This window comes from Pituophis catenifer, unplaced genomic scaffold (genome assembly GCF_029215685.1).
Source record: "Pituophis catenifer annectens isolate HBS135680 unplaced genomic scaffold, rPitCat1.0.hap2 SCAF_6, whole genome shotgun sequence".
Taxonomy (NCBI): domain Eukaryota; kingdom Metazoa; phylum Chordata; class Lepidosauria; order Squamata; family Colubridae; genus Pituophis; species Pituophis catenifer.
In genome coordinates, this window is record NW_027256886.1 from 39,777,264 (window position 1) to 39,795,536 (window position 18,273).

The window sequence follows — 18,273 nt, forward strand, 5'->3', positions numbered from 1 at the left end:
TATAAAATAAGTCAGTATTATTACTGCTATATTACAGATAAGGGCTCTGTGTTTGTAACAAAAGCAAGATTAACAATTTATACAATTCACAGCATAGTACCTTTATATATTATGCTATAGTAGCAGTGCAGAAAAACTGACTTTAGAATTGTGCCTCAATTATATCTGAGGATATGTCCCTTGATTTAAAAAGTCTTTTTCTATTCAGAAATGATATGAATTTCAAAATGTTTTAAAATTTTAAAATGTTAATCCTAATTTAACTTTAATGTTAATTTTTATATGTTGCTTTAATTATCAGTTATATTGTACACTGTGCAGAGCCCTTCTGTGATAGAGAGGTTGGTTTAGAAATATGAAATATAAACAAACAAATAGCTTAATTATATGAAATATGAGTTTATATAGTTTTAAAATTGTAATATGGAATATGGAAAAGTTCAATAAACTAAATAAGCCACCTCCATTAAGTTCTTATCAGAAATAAAGAACGATCTCTACAGAAAGTGTATTGTATTACAATAGATGGATTTAGCTAAGGCCACTAGGCCTCTTGTGCTTTTTGTTATTTTTCATGTGTTATAGCTAGCTAGGACACTTGATAAAAGAGTTTTTGGAACTGCTACTTTGTGACAAGTGTTTGTAATTTTACATCTGAAATTCATCAATTATATTTTAAATTACACATCTGAATATCACTTTATTAAAATTTGGATCCTTCCTTAGTAAATGCATGTTCTGCTTTTTTTAGTAGCTAAAGATGGAGAGAAAATGAAACTAGTAAAAACCCATTTTGAAACTAAGGCAAGTCATTAAATTATTAAAATGTGCAATTTTGTTACTAAATTCACATTGAGTTCAGTCTAGCTATCATAAAGGTAGATAAATTAATATATGACATAATGAAATTTTCAAGATTTTGGTTTCTTTATCTAGCAGACGTGGTAGGCCAAACATGGATAAGGCAGATTCGCACACTGTGTATTTCCAGCACACCAGTAAACAGCTTCTATACAAGTCATTTTGTAGGATCTGGAAGTTCACAACAGGGTCCCTACTAAAATAAATGTTAGTATAATAACATTTTTTCATTAACTCCTAGGAACAGTTAAGTGAATTGTGATATTTTAGTGGTCATGTGCTCAGAAGTGAACAAGGAGTTCTAACATTCACTTGTGTCTCTTTATTTTTGATATGTTCTAGCTAGCTAGCTATCGGTTTGTATTGATATGAACTGGATAAAGGAGAGGGGCTGGACAGAGATAAGCGCTAGGAATTTTCTTTGGGAGGTAAGAGTGTGTGCATATAAACATACTGTTGCTACAACTTTGCCAGCATTGGCAAGATAAATGAGTAATACCTTCCACAAAATGTCCACCCTTTTAAGCAACTTCAGACATGCAGAATTTATCCAAAATTTTAGTAGAATTCTGATATTCACCAATACGAGTCAGAAACAAATAAATAGCTGAAGATTACTTTAAATAGTACAAGAGAAACAAGAGCATCTGAATAAATGAGCATTTTCTCTTTCACTACTGGATTTTACTCAAAGCTTTCAATCATTTCAGTAGTTTAAGGGGATAATTTTAATTGCATTTTTACACTTGTGATTTGAGAAGTTCTCAAAATTCTATATAATCTTTCACTTTCATCTGTTATACAGATTTACAAAACTGCTATTTTTATCCCTGTCCTAAAAATCCTTAACAATTTTTTTTCATCATTTTCACTTGCCAGACAGTTGATACTTTCTTTGAAATATCCTACCATAATCTTACATTCTTAGTTGTGGAGTAGATATGTAACTGGGTTTTTTTGTCTTTGTTTTGTTATATACATATTGACTTTAAATGACACTGCCAGTTTTTAAATTTTGTATTCAGTTTGGACATTCCTCACAATATTATTCACAATTTTTATATCATTATGTATAATTGAGCAGTGTCCACAAACACTACCTTTTTGACACATTTGGAATTTTGAGAATTGACCATAAACACTTGTACAAATGGCTATATTTTCCTTTTACAAAATGGCTGACATGGTAGCCATTCAACTCATGTATTATAATAGTGGAGGTTGTTTTTGTTTTGCAGTCTACCAGTTTTGAATTTAATGTTTTCAAGGAAAAAAACTAGGACCCTAATCCTAAAGACATTGAGCATTTATTGTGTACTGGTTCCAAATTGCCTCTTTAAATTAATTATTCCCAATACAGATTCTTAGGAACCACCTGAGTATTTCCTTCACTGTTTAATGTGTTTAAACTACACATTCATCCTTTATTTTTTGATATTGAGTAATCGTCTCTCATTGTTTCCTGTACAATAAGTGCCATTCAGCAGGATCAACCAAAACTAGAAAACTAGGTTTCATAGGTAAGGAAGCTGTAGGTAGAGTTCTAAGCAAAGAAGGCAGTTTCCAGTAGTCCCATTATGCATAGTTATCTGAATTCAAGCTATGATCTGCTGTAAGCAAATGTTACACTTCGTCTTTTTTTGAGTGAAAAGCTCAACATTCAGAACATTTTCACATATAACCAAATGCTAAACATTTATGGTTCTATAAATAGAACAAAAAAGAATTTCAAAAAAGAATAATTGAATGCCATCTCTTGTCATTAACTGTTTTCTATTCTCTGTCTTCTACTTTAATTGGGAAAAAGCAATTTTGAATTTTGCATAAATACACAAAAACTGGATATGTCAACAAATTATATAATATATAGTAGTTAAAATGGAGTCCAGAAAACTGAAGCAAAAATAATGGATCATATTTTACTGATGCAGCTAAATAAGCTTAGATAATTCAGAATCAGAGCACAGTATTTTAAGAGAAATAATACAGCTATTTGTAATGGTTTGAAGCATTTTGTATTCAAAGTGTTTGCATCATTTAATTATTAACAAAATGTGATTTTAAAAATATATTTAAACTATCACTATGAAAAGAAAATTATTTAGATGCTACACTGTTTTGTGAAGCAAATATTTTTCATAGCATGTGAAATTACGTTTTCCTTAGCATGTAACAGTCCATTTTATCCCTCAAAATGTTAATTGCTTTAATAATGATATTTTCAGTATTTATAGTAGTTCCATCTTAACTGTCATATTCAGGTGCTTGCCAAAATATTACATCGTACCTTAAGTAATGAATTTATTATTTATCCAAAATCAAAAAGTGATATTTTGATCTGTTACTGGAAGAATATTACAGTGTATTCTTAATTCATCATTTTTAACAAAGAATAATGAGAAATCCTTAGTGCAAACTTTGAATATCTTTTAACCAGGTTTTTGGGCAGCCTGGATCAGGTACTTGATGAAATTGACAGAACATGTCCTTATGAAGTTATAAAACAAGAACAAGCTGCAACGGATGTTTATGAAACTAATTTAAAGAGATATAACTGGTTCTGATGGATGACTTATTCCCTAAAGGAGATGAAAATATACTACATCAGAAAATTGATTTGGATATTTTTTTTCTCCTCTGGCTAAAATTCTGCTAAGACTGGGAAGGACTTTTTTTAGAAATCACAAAAAGATAAATTCTACTTATGGATCAGGAGAAATCTGTTAAAGTTTTAAAGCCTTGAAATACAAATAAGCAACAAACTATTTTCAAAAATGCCTATTATTTGAAGAGGTCAAAGAATTTTTTAAAAATTTAAATTTAAAAACCTTTAAAAATAGGAAGATTTATAAGGTGGGCTTTGGGTTTATTTGACCAGGGTTAAAAGAAGAAAAAAGTTATATCTGGTGGCCCTTATTGGACTTTTGCTGATAAAATTTGATTTATGTAGCATTTTGATTTTGTTTTCCTTACTTAAGATATGAACTATGGGCAAAGAAGAGTAATTTTTTTCTTTTTTTCCTTTTTTTCCCTTTTTTAATCCCCACTTCCATTTTTGTATTTTTTGTTTGTTTGTAATTTTTGTACTTCGTATTGACTTTTGTTTGTTACATGTATAATTCTTAATAAAAATGGTTTGAAAAAATATATTTACGGAAAGTAGTTAAAATTATAGCTTTGGATTGGAGTTTTACTACAAAGTTCTAAGGACATAGTATTATAGAAATACTATTTATTAATGGCCTGTCATCTTATTCTGAATATAAGTTGCATTACTATTATGTAAATTGTACATAATACATAATACTGTACATTTTCACTTAAAATCAAATTTGCTCAGTGATATATGACACTGTTATTTCCCCCACCCTCCATTACCCATTCCATAATAAAACTTATTGATATTACACATGGCTCACAAGGGAATAAGCAAGGGTTCTGTCCCCTCCCATTGTCACCCCCTTTACCATTCCTGATGTTGCTCATCAATATTGCATGTGTTAAATAATCTTGCTTAATAAAACCAGAAATTAGCATGTATGCACAAATTCTTAGAGAACTTCATAGAATTACAAATTGCATTTTGAATTATTTTCTATAATATCTATATATATCTATATATATCTAATATTCTATATATATTCTATATATATGTGGGGTGGTAATTTATAAAGTACACGAGCCATGGCAGGTAAAGTAGATGTAGGCATAAGTTCGTCTTGAAGTTGAATCTTCAAATCTGTGCTGCTGTTGTTTTTTACCAATGGTATTGGCCTGTGCTTTATTCCTCAAAAGTTTTTTCAATATTTCAATTCATTGTGGTTTCCTATCCAAATAATAACTAGGACCAATGTCACTAAGCTTCAGAGCACAGACATGTTCAGTTAGATCCTTCTCCTACTGAGATGGAATTAATCTAATTTGGTGCAAATCAACACCAAGCGAATCTATTAGTGTATAGATTTAAAAGGTAAACAAGATACATTCAGATGTCATTAGTCTTACATGGTATATTTCTCATTAACTTTATATTTTTAATTATTTGTTGTGTTGAATAAACTCTTGAGAATAGTAAAGCAGAAAATAAGACCCTTGCATATATTTAGAAAATAAATACCTTCTAAATAGCCTAGAAAATGTAATAAACACAAATCTAAAATTCTAGATAAATCCTTTTTATATAAAAAGGTAAGCAAATTTACAAATTCAATAGTATAACCAGTATTATACCAATCTTTTACCATCAGATTTAAAACAACTACATACAACTTCATCCAATTTTTAAACTTTGTTTACTCCAAAGGCTGTAATTTCCCCCCAGAAAATGTTGCTATGCAGAATTAAAATTTGTGCAATGTTAATTTGTCTTGTTTTGACTATGTATCTTCTAGAAACTGATTGTTTTGTGTGAGCAAGGAAGTTTAATATATATTCAGGGTTCCTTAAACATCAATATGGTTTAAAATGTACAGATGATCTATATAGATGATCTGTGAACTGAATGATAAAATTCTGAAGATTTATTTTTAAAGTTTTCTATCAGCAGATTGGCATGAGATATTTCAAGTCAATAATATGAAGTCATTCGAATAGCCAAAGAAAAATGAATTTAAATCTGCATCACATCTTCCATCTTTTTGCATTCAGTGGAGTAAAGAACAATGTGATTAAAAAAAAACACCTTCCAAAGTCACATAAATTATTATTGACCATTGAAAATAAAAGAAATAGCAAAGATTTAGGGAAAAATTCTTGTGCTAAGTTAATTTCTTTAAGACATGTTGAAATTCAAATAAAAATGTAAAGATTCCCAATCCTTTGGAGATAAAGTTCACTGGGTAAAGCTTGAAATTTAATTATTAAGTACTATTATATTATATAAAATTCTAGCTTTTCTGAAAATAATCACATTTCCAATATTCAGTCACATAATTGTTAAATGTGTTTATATGTGTTTATATTTCTTATTTAAGAACTATACACTTTACATCTTACCATAAAAGAATGCTCACATGGCTACAGATTTCACTGGCAATTTTATCATCATAATGTCAATTTAATTCAGGCAATCAATTTTGGTAACTGCCCAGCTTTATACTTCGGTAGAACTAGAAAGCTATATTTTATCCTAATATTTCTATCAATAGTCATGACTTGCAGGAAAAAAATCTTTATAGGTTTTGATTCAGGAAATTATTAAATACTGTAAGTTTTCCTTTGGCAAATTAAAACACAGAACTGGAAAACTTAATATGCTTTGTTAGCATTCTGTACTTACCCGTGTCTTTGTAGCTTTTATCTGTGTGGCAGGGAAAGGGAGAAAGGTGGGTATCTTGAATATGGAATATGCACCAAGATCTTGTATCTGTCTGTATACAGTGGTCCAAAAGGAAGGAAGAAAAAAAAAAACCAGTTTTTCTAGTTTGGAAAGATATTTGTTCAGAATGGGTTTACAGATCTCATTCCACAGTATATAATGTGGGGGGTTGGTTTTCATATGAAGCTGATTTGATTGGTCATTTCATCTGCAGGGGTGCCAGTTAGCTGTGGTCATGTGAAAAAGAATGCTGATTTGTTAGAACTTTCTTTACTCAACAATAGCCTAGCTGCTATGGAGAAATGCACAAGACCTTACTTGGAGAAAGGGGTGCATTTTTTTCTCTTAATCAGGATGGGGCTTTTAGGTTTGCATAATCTTACTTAAAGCTTTACTTGCTGGTTCAAAGGAATGACATTCCTCAGAATTGTTTTCCATTCATTTTTTTGAGGTGCTGTTCATAAAGTTCACGCTATTAAAAATATTTTCTTCCAAACAAAGGCAGGCAGGTGAAGATGTACTTTCCGTTTCACTTTCTTCCTTTTAATTTTTTTTTTAATCTTAGAGCTGGAAATGTCCTTTATCTTAGACATGGAAAATAATATCATTTGTAGATTGATACAGATTTATTACTTTTAAATAGTTTGTAACCAAAGATTCAAGATTTAGTATCTTATTATTCTATATTTTGCTCCTTAAGTCAACTTTGCTCATAAGATTGTCTTTACTGGATATAATAGAAAAATATTATGATGGAACATAATTGCTATAATCAAAATGAAGCGCAATTTTACAGTGAATAAATCTATGGCATTCAGACTTTATACTGTGGAATTAGTGTGGAATAATCTGATTAGTAAAAAAAAATAGCTCAGATGAGGCCCACAATGGCCACTTTCTAGAGACATTTACAAGATTTGTTGAGATATTTTTATGTAGTATTTAAAATTTGTGATATCTGGAATTAGTTAAGTCTAATTAATTAGTGACTAGTAAAGAAATAGCTACAGTGAGGTTCCTATCAATCTAGAACTACTTGTATGATCTGTCAGTAGTTTTATAATGCATTTCACATTTTTCTTTAGTTAGTTGCTGATGTAGGGACTTTGATCGGACGTCAGACCTAAGAGGATCTGAGAAACAAAGACTGTGATTGTTTTCAGTAAAACTACGGAAGACCCGCTGTGAAAATTATTAATGTAGACCAATATAATGCTACTTAGAAACCGAAAATCTCTCTCATGTATTTCCTTTAAAAATCCACAAAATATAAATCATTAATTCTTTATTTCATTAATAGAAAATGTGTTAATACATGTTGAGACATAGCATTATAAAACTGAGGCAGGCACAATAACTTTGTATCTACAAGGACCAGAAGATAGTTTTCATTTAAGCGTATGGAATTACAACAGATTTACTTCCCTAACTTTTCAATATAATATGTTTTTTCCTTACATATGTCCTTAACAATTAATTTCATACAGTTATATTTTTAATCCAGTTTGAGAGATACCGTGAAATCTGTATATGTGGTAGGGCTTGGCTACTGTGCAAGGTATGAAAGTTGTGTAGAATTAGATTATACTACGGAAAACCCCCCACTCCCCATAATTCTATGGAAAAGCATATATAGTTCAAAAGTTGTGATTATCTTTTCAGGAACAGAAATGAACATTCATGCTATTTATGTTAAAATGTGGTTGAATGCACTTCAGAAATTATAGTTACAGTAATCATAGTTGTATGCATGGATTCATAGAGACACAGTATAATTTTCCCATTAAAAAAACCTACAGCTTTACAGCTTTTTGTTATTTGTATTAATGCTATTTATTATCTTAAATTAAGAAAATTCTCAGGAAACCCATCCTCCTCATTACTATAGTGGAAAACAGTATGGGTGTTTATATATCTTATAGAAAGATTGTTGACACTGTTATTTGCTATCCTAGTTTTTTTTTAACCTTCAATAAACAAGTTCTCAAAGGTTTGTATTCCAAAATACAACACTTTGAAGTTGGTCCTTTTAAAACTTCAAATTACATAGCTGTAGACTTTGTTGGCTGGATGTCTTTGTTGTATCTGAACTTTTCCATAAACACCATCACAGGCTTTGGGTCAGACATGGAATGCAGGTGCCCTTTAACTGCTCCTTCTCCTCAGGAAGTCTAGTCAATTAGTTTGAGGCAAAGTCACAGATCTTTTTCTCTTTTCTTTTCATCCTGGGAAATCATGGCAAAATACCAACCACGTGCCAAGGAATCTAAGCCCAATAAAATGAACATACTAGCGATATAAAATTCATGGATGTTTACAGAAATTGAAGTACATATATTTAAAGTTAACTAGTGACTGAGATATTGTTGGCCTCCTACTTTTTAAAAACTTCACAGCATAATACATCTGAATCTTATTAGATTTTGAAAAATTATGTCATCCATACCAATTTGTTGATGGACAAATTTGTATTGCTATACAATTAAGAGTCATATGTTCCAGCCATATCCATTTTTATTCAGAAGAAAATTAATGTAAATTTAATGTGACTTACTGTTTAGTGCTTTAGTTATAAATATAGGTATGCTAAACCCACCCCAAATTTCTTTTTAATTTTAATGAAATGTGATTAACTGAATAAGATGGCACTGAAGCTTTCCCTAAAACAGCATTATAATCTGCTGAATTTGGACAGAAGTAAAATAACAGAATTTATACAAATGAGCACAAATATCCATATTTTATAGGATAAGCAATATTATGCAAAGTATAGAAAGAAAACTCAGAAATTAAAGCCTTGAAATAAGTAAAAGAAATATATAAATAACTGAAAGTAGTTAATATAAACACCATTTATTTTATCCTTCTGTACCTTTCTGTTTTTGAAAACTAGCCTTGTTTCCCACATACCCCAAAATTGCTTCATTTATTGCTTTTGTTCTTCAAAGTCATCACTGGTTTGTTTTTTTAAAATATGTCATTGGCTCCATCCAACCAATACAGCTTCATTTCATTATCTATTCAATCTAATTATTCTTCCTTTGTATATTTGTTTTGCAGCTGTTTTTATTCATTTCTCTCTGTATCAACCCACCTTGATGTATTGTTTATTAGATAAACAATCTAAATGAATATTAGATATTCATTATTCACTACACATTCATTCAGCACTTGTTAATCCTGTTTCCTTTTATTTTATCACTCATAGTTCCTAAGTACCCTGTTTTCATTTTTTTATCTCTTCTGAGCGGTTTTCAGTTCTTTTACACAATAATTTTTATTTTTATATTAATTTCTTGCAACAATCTATTCTGTTAGCATTTGTACATATCAAAATTTCTCCAGCCTTTTCCCCATCTTTAGCAAATTCTACCAAGGCAGGAAGTATTTATCCATCTATTCCTTCATTGCAATATTTTTATCTCCTGCAATATAGAGGAAAGAAAAATACTAATCACAGAGCCATGCCATCACACATATCTTCACATTCTCAAACAATGTATTTCTAACATTTTCACAAATGTTTCTTGTATGTATATCCATAAGTACATTACTCCTTAGTCAATATTCAACTATTTGCTAACTATTCCATTTTCACAAAAGTTTTAGTTCAATTATAAACTGATCCTACCATATTTATCAACCAACGTGCAAAATTTTATGTAATTCAAGCTTATTTACTTTTTCATATGCTTTCTCTAAATCAAAAAATTCATGCATTCATTTTTCAGTGACCTGCTGTGGAGGAGAAAAAGTTCTGTGTACCAGCTGCTTAGCATAAAATTGCATTGCGCTTCTCAGATTTTGCTCATTATCATATTTTATATCCCTTTAATCAGAATTCTGCCAATGCCGTTTCTTATGCTCCTATTCTACTCAGAGAATAATATTCTTCCAGTCATGAGGTGGAGCTGCAGCCTTCAGAGATATGTTAAACGAATCATATAACTAATTCTCCAGCAAACCACATCCATATTTTAACATGTCTTTCTAGTAATGCCATTTGCAAATGTAGCCTTGCTATTTTTCAACATGCTCACAACATTTAAGGCTTTTTGTTCATCCATTTTTTTAACATTAACTTTTCTAGTGTTCATTTCAATTCAACTCAACTCTTCAAGATACCTCTGATACAAATTTCTAAAATGTTTATTCCAACATTCCCTCTCTTTGGCTTCAATCCAAATCATTTCATCACTTTTATTTTTAATTCCATTCACTCCAGGCTTCTCCTTGTTTAGTCCTTTTCACCTATTTTCAAACCAATTTTATTTCTATCAAAATCCCTCTGCCTTTTCTTCACTCCTCTTAACCATCTCATGTCCTTCTTGTTTGCAACTATCTTGCATTGCACTTGTCTGTTTCATTATTATTTGCAGCAATCATTCTCTCATACACATTTTTCTCATCCACGGTCTCTTTTGTTTCCTCATTTTATCAAGTATCCTTTTTCATATTTTCCAGTAGTATACATCTGTGGTACTCTTTATGTTATTTAGACATTATACTCTTCATATATTGCAAGTGCATGTACAATATGCCATAAGATGGATGGATGGATGGATGGATGGATGGATGGATGGATGGATGATAATGTGGCACTCTATTGCATTTATTTGTACCTGTCATCATCATCATCATCATCATTATTAATTACTGAAGGTGGTGAACCTATCCAACACATGTTCCTCCTCCTATTTTCCTCACAACAATTCTGTGAGGTGGGTTGTTTTCACTTTGCTCCAAGCAGCTTCCACGTTCACATTTTGTACATCTGCTTTCCATTTATTCTCTTGGGTGATTAATCAGCATTGTAATACTTTTTCAAATAGGCCCCATGTTGTCGCTTTCTGCAGTCATGGTATTTTCACAGTCACTTATTTCCATTTCTTTCATGTCTATTTTTCTGCATGATCTCTGCTACCAAAAGATAATCAAAATGTCATGACTCTTGTATCTTTCACTAATTATTAATTATAAATGATTAAACATGGTTTAAGATTTTTGACATGTATTTCCATAAAGAGACATATTTAAATCCTACATTAGAAACTGATCTTTTTCTAAGCAGATATTACCCAAACAGTTACTTCCATTCATTCTTCTGGATCTGGATCTGGTTCTGGATCTCTGAGTAACTCCTTTTTTGTACTCTTTTCTTTTGTTCCAAGTACCCTTATGTTACTTAGTCAAATCATTATTTTCAGTAATTCTTGTAGCTGCCTCCGATGCACATTTTTACAAATGCTGTTTCTAGATTTGACTTAGTATAGGCAAGTAGACTGTGCTGAATAACATTATATAGGTATTTTAAACAGAAACTAGATGCAGCTCTTAAAAACACCTCCCATACGAAAAACAACAGAATCTTTGTGCCATTGTAAACTTCAGTGTGACCAGGAATAGTATCTTGATACTTCTCAACTATGATAAAGCAATCTCAGTGAACATCAGGTGGCATTTGTTTATGGAAACAAACCTTGCAGATGCTCCTCGATGGACTTGTTGTAGTGAACATTTGACACTCTTAAGGGGTTGCAGCTGTGTGGTAACGGCTTTATGAAATCTTTTTGAAAACACAGCTTATCCACCCCCCCCCATGAAAAATGAGAATTGCCTTAACATAAAGTAGTTGAATTTTAAAACAAACACGAGGAAACGTGCATTTGATCTTTTATTCTTTTAGCTAATTAGTTTAGCTGATTAATAAATAAATAATAGCTAAAGGTTGTTGTGATAATTGTACACTTCTGATTTATGTTCTTTTATGTTATACATACTTATCACAAAATAGGTTTTTTTGTTTGTTTGTTTGTTTGTTTGTTTGTTTGTTTGTTTGTTTGTGTTTAGTGAGACCAAATTTTGAAGAAGCTGGAACTGCAACAGCAGGAAGAAAACATGAATTTATACGCTCTGAAAGTGAAAATTGGCGCATATTCAGAGAAGAACAAAATGGTGAAGATGATGATGGAGGTTGGCGACTTGCTGGTTCACGAAGGGACGGTGAGAGGTGGCGACCTCATAGTCCAGGTGAGGCAATTCAGGCTAATAAGTCAGTACACAATTTAGAAATGAACTAAGAAAAAAAGAGAATTAAAAAAATATGACTCTGCTGATAGTCTAGTGGAGGATTAAATCATATTTTGCAAATAACACAAATAACTAGGCGATGACAGCTTTCTTAGCTTTAAAATTCACTTTCTTCCAGGTGTTCTCAATTTCCTTTATTTTACCTTAGATCAGGGGTGGGCAAATGTGGCTCTTTTACAACCTGTGGACTTCAACTCCCATAATTCCTGAGACAGCCAAGCTGGCTCAGGAATTCTGGGAGTTGAAGTCCATAGGTTGTAAAAGAGCCACATTTGCCCACCCCTGCCTTAGATCATGAGATAGAAGTATTTTCAGTTAGCTTTTGGATTGGTGTGGAAAGAAACAATAAAGCATCAGTCTTCCTTAGCTTAAATAGAATTTTAAAGAGCTGAATCAGTACCTCATGATGATCAGATGTGAAGGTTTTTCTTAGGATTTGAGTTTAGCATCATCTTGTTTAACATAAAGACAAACAATGAATTTCATTTATTAAGAAGTAAAACCTAAATATCAAAGATACATCCCGAGGTTAAAAAAAATTGGGGGGGGGGATAGGAAACTCTGCTAGTTGAAAAGAAGCAGATACATGTTTGTCATAAAAAATACTCCATTATAGAGAATATGAAAAACATTTTCCAATTTTTCTTTCAGGTATAAAACATTTTAGCATACTTTGCGGATATATTTCCTTATGAACTATTAATGTTGTTATTTATTAGTCATATTTATATCTGCCTATTGATGTGACACAAGGTGGTGTACAATAAAGCTTAAAAACTTAATATTAAAAACTTTAAAAATAAAAAGTGCAAAATTAAACAGAATAAAAGAGATTGGCAGGTATTAATTAAACGGGATCTCAATATTTTACCAGTCCCCGGGTCTCCAGGCCTGCTGACAGAACCAGGTTTTGAAGGACCTCCAGAAATTTAAAATAGATTGAAATGAAATTCCCTAACCAATGGGACCCATAGCATACATTCTCTGCTGGACCTGGTAGGACAGATAAATGTAATCAGGGAGAGGTGAATTCTCAAATAACCTTGTCCCATGTCCCATGTAGGGCTTTAAAGGACAAAATCAATACCTTGAATTGGACCCAGAAATAGACCAATAACCAACGCAGCTTGCAATGCAGAGGAGTAATGTGTGTTGTTATAGAAGCACACTTAATTACCCATGCTGCTGCACTCTGCACCAGCTGAAGCTTCCAGATACTTGTTTTTGGTGTTTGTTTTTGGTGTTTTGTTTTGTTGGATTTTTATTTTTAAATTTACATCAACAGTGAACAGTGTTCATGTTGAATACTGAGCATACATCACAGTGAACAGACATGAACAGTGTGGCCTCTGGGTATAATTCATTTTGATACGAGTAGTAGTAATAGTAGTAGTAGTAGTAGTAGTAGTTTCATTAATCAAATTTATATAATCCTAGTATTGATATACATGTTTGTTTTAGAGTAGTTATTCAATATTTCAATGTTCCATTTTAATGCCAGTGATATTATTGAGCGTACATAGTAATATCTTTCAACCTCTAATCTTGACATCTAATTATTACTTATATTCTATTATATAAAAATTATATCTACTAATATTCCGCCTATTTCTTATTTCTACCTCTATTCTAGCTTCTAATCAGGCTACAATTACTAATCCTAGTGTTAATACACGTTTATATTAAGACATAATGCTTCATTATTTGGTTGTTCAAAGTCACAATATGCCATCCAAGTACCAATCATCCTATTATTTTAACATGCCTAATTCCATGTTTTTCCAAAAAGAAGGCTGAGTCTTATTTTCTTTCGACCCGAGTCTTATTTTCTTTCGACAGCTAGGCCTTCTTTTTGGAAGGTTCTAATTATTGACTCACCTCCCGGCATGGCACCAACAGCCCCGCCTAGCAGGAGCCTGCTGCTGGCCCACTTCTTCTGTGGCTGCTTGTCGCCACTCGCACACATTGCCCCGGCCTCCATTTTGGCTTCAGATGCCTGCCAGAAGGGATCTGCAGCCGATAACAGAGCTCCAGATCGATCCAGAGCTCTGTTACCAGCTGCAGATGCCTTCTGGCAGGCATCTGAGGATGAAACAGAAGCCGGGGCAATGCGTGTAAGTGGTGGCAAGCGGCCACAGAAGAAGCAGCCGTAGAAGAAGGCGAGGCAGGTGTCGGGGCATGCAAAGCCTGGTAAGTAGGGCAGCTCCATCCCCCCATCCCCACCTTAGCTTATTTTTTACCTGTATGCCTCATCCCATCCCCTGCACGCCGGGGCAGGCAGGGTCTTAATTAGGGCTAATTTTGTGGGTGGGGCTTATTTTGATCGCATGCGCTCAAAAATGTGATAGGGCTCCTTTTCAAGGTAGGTTGTCTTTTTGGAGAAACACTGTAATACCATCTTTCAACCTCCAATCTTTCCATCTAACTATTGCTTTATATAAAGGCGTGTATTCTTATTTCTACCTCTATTCTAGTTTTTAATCAGGCCATCATTATATTAGAAAAAAGAGAGAAAAACAGAATAATAATTCCTTTCTATCCAACATCTCTTGCCCGCTTTAATTCCTTAATTCTTATTCGTTTTTTAGCTTGCCTCCCATACTTTTCTCTTGGGTCTTTGTCTCTATAAGCATCTGTATCTTCACCATTCAATCTGAATATTTCTCCCATCTCTATCCTCCTAAGCTTCCAGATCTCCAGGGTGTCCATCCAAACCCCTATATTTCTTTCATAAGTACCATATTTTTCGGACTATAAACATATTTTTTCCTGACTTTCCCCCCTCAAAAAGTAGGTGGAAATGCCTGTGCGTGTTATAGACCGAATACAGGCCTGTTTTGGGCCTCCCGAACCCTCTACGCACTCCGTTTTTGCCCTCTCCGGCCCCCAGAAGTACTTTGCAGGCAAAAAAATGAGCCTGTTTTTGGCCAAAAAAAAAAAAAAAAAAAAAGGCCCGTTTTTTGGCAAAAACTGGATGCGTGGAGGGTTCGGAAGGCCAAAAACAGGCCAGTTCAAAGTGCTTTGAATATTTTCTATTTTCCCATTTATGACTTGCAATAGGTTCTTTATCTCTCTGATTCTTTGTCATAACCCTAATTCTTTGACACATCAACACCATTTCTTTTAAAATCTCACTCATTTCTCCCTGATGGAGCATCTTGTCTTATTTTAGTAAGTCCCGCTCTTACTCAATATCAATAGTACAAATATATATATATATTCAAGTTCAATGTTGCTCCTCAGAAAGTTAAATAATCATAGTTCTTTACATCTCAGGATTATTAATCAGTTCCATTTAAGTAGTCCAGGCAGCTTCCACAAATCAAAAGTCACTTTACTTAAGAGTCTTCCTTATTCTCACAACAGTGTCTCCAGTAATCATAAAGTAGCTAGTAATAGAACAGTAAGTATCACAACAGTCGTCCAGATGAATGTTGTTTATTTCTCTTATCATGAATTTTCCCAGGCTTGTAGGTGTATGGTATATTTTCCATTCACCAGTAGATTGTGCCCTCAGCTTAGGTTTCAGTGTTGTTTCAAGTCTGATAAATTGATTAATCCAATTTTAGTTCAATTTATGGAAGCAAAGTCGGCTATTCAAGTAGATAGTTCCAGCATTTTATAATGCCTGTCCAAAACAACGCCTACCCAGTTTAAAAATCCAATTTTCTATGTTTTAAAAGGTCTTTAACTTTTCTCCCCTTAGTTCCTTTCTTTCGGGTCTAGGATTTTTCTCTCTATGGTTGTTTGCTGCTTTAAGAAATAGTTCTAAGAGTCTCTTTCCTGGATTTTCTTCTCTTTTTTCCTTTTAAAATTAGGGTCTAAATAAAAAAGAATCTTCTCACCCAGCTCCAATCACTGTTCATCTACACCGCTTCTGCACATTTCTTTGTTTCCTCTGATGTCCCAGCTTCATGGCAGTCATGATAGCTGCCTCGTCTCCTTGTCGAGGATGAGAGGGAAGAAACCCTGGGTCAAGCAGGAGAGTTGCTGCTCTTTACCATCCCTACAGGGTGGCTTTAGCTCCTGTTGGAGCCCTCCAATGGGGAGAACTTGGCGTGGGAGCATAGAAACCCGCTCCACATGTCCGATCTCGTCATGGTATCAGCCAGAAGTCCCTCTTCCAGATATTCTTCAAGAACAGCCTCATGTAAAGCATATTAACTAGTCCCACTAGGAAGTAACTAGATCAAGGGTAACTCTGAACAGAACCTTCAGATCCTAGAATGGGTGCTAACCACGACTGCCACTTGCTCCTTCAAGCAGAAGTCATGAATACTAGATTGCACAGGTCAGGTAGTGCAACCCTACCCTATCCAACACCAATACTGTATATCTAGAATTGGCAGGCTCCAAAACTTTCCCAGTCTTACCAAATTTAAACTGAAGCCTTTGTTCCCCATTCAGACCCTTACAGCTTCTAACTATCAGAATAAGGTGTTCCTGGCAATCACTTCAGGGGCAGAGATGTAAATTTTGGTATCGTCAGCGTACTGATGGTATTTCACACTGTGATGACAGATGAGCTCACCCAGCAGCCTCATGTAGAAATTAAATAGGAAAGGAGAGAGCATCAAACCCTGAGACACCCCACATAGTAAGGGCAGATGGCAGAATCTCTCTTCTCCAACTTCTCTGAAGCTGTTGTACAATACTATTAGCTCTATTAATTATGTTGTTATTGATTAAATTGGAGATATAGAGCTATTCTGATCTGAAACAGGAAAGGTACTTTAATCTAGCATGGGCACATTGACTGTAAAGATGTTTGAGGAAGACATGCCTTTCTTGGCTTGCAGTTTCATTTTTTCCCAGAAAAATATATATCTGAGGTAAGTAGGCACTGTGGAGGTGACAAAAGCTAATCCACAGATCAGAATAGCTGTGCATCACTAATTTTTATTTTTTTTTTAAATTTGATTTATATGCCGCCCTTCTCCGGAGACTCAGGGCGGCTTACAATGCGTTAAGCACTAATGTAGAGTCTTGCTCTTTAGTAAGTTCCGTGCCTATGTTCCAGGTTCCAAGCTTATTTTCTGTTATCTTTATGTAATATGTTTGTATTTATTTATATATTTACTGCATAATTTATATTTCTTATTTAACAGGGATTATATAAAGTGGCATATTCAAAGTTGAACTTTCTGTACTCTCAGCTATAAAACTTTTGTTTCTCTTTCTATGCTGTGTGATTGAAAAGTAGTAGTTAAAAGAGGATTTTCATTACATTTTTATTCTCCCAATGGAATGCTAAGACAGTGCACAACATATGAAGAGAGTTAGATTGAAAGAAAGTGATTGGTGCAAAACAGAACCATGATTTGTACTAGTTAATATTCTAAATATTGATTGTTGTATCAGTTTGGCTATCGGATACCTTATATGGTATTGAAATATTTTTTTATATGTATAGTGGTACAACACAGAGTTTATTTCAAGCTCCTCTATCTCAAATATTAAAACTCAGACTAAAATAAATTCCAGATAATAATAATAATAATAATAATAATAATAATAATAATAATAATAATAATAATAATAATAATAATAATAATAATTTTATTTCTATACCGCCCTTCTCCCGAAGGACTCAGGGCGGTGTACAGCCTATTTAAAAACACAGACAAAACAATGATATAAAATTTAAAATAATTAAATAAGTGGCTCAAATTTAAAACCCCAATAAATTTAAATACCCCAATTTAAAACTATTGTGTTGATAGTCCGGCCTGGCGGAACAACAGTGCACAGCGAAACACCCGGAGGTCGGAGATCTTACGAATTTCCGGGGGCAGTTCGTTCCACAGGGCTGGGGCTCCCACAGAGAAGGCCCTTCCCCTGGGCGTCGCCAGCCGACATAGCTTGGCTGATGGCACCCTGAGGAGACCCTCTCTGTGGGAACGAACTGGTCGATGGGAGGCTATTGGTGTCAGAAGACGGTCTCGGAGGTATGCGGGTCCTATGCCATGGAGCGCTTTAAAGGTGGTAACCAACACCTTGAATCG

The 18,273-nt window shown here is 33.4% G+C and overlaps 1 protein-coding gene across 4 annotated transcripts in view; it reads left to right on the forward strand.

The window, feature by feature from the left end:
- GIGYF2 (GRB10 interacting GYF protein 2) overlaps positions 1–18,273 on the forward strand; it is a 91,674-nt gene that overhangs the window by 46,329 nt on the left and 27,072 nt on the right. For all 4 annotated transcript variants that reach the window (XM_070946251.1, XM_070946255.1, XM_070946253.1 and 1 more), the window contains one exon: positions 12,029–12,208. In XM_070946251.1, coding sequence (XP_070802352.1) covers positions 12,029–12,208 — 180 coding nt within the window. The remainder of the gene's footprint in view (positions 1–12,028; positions 12,209–18,273) is intronic.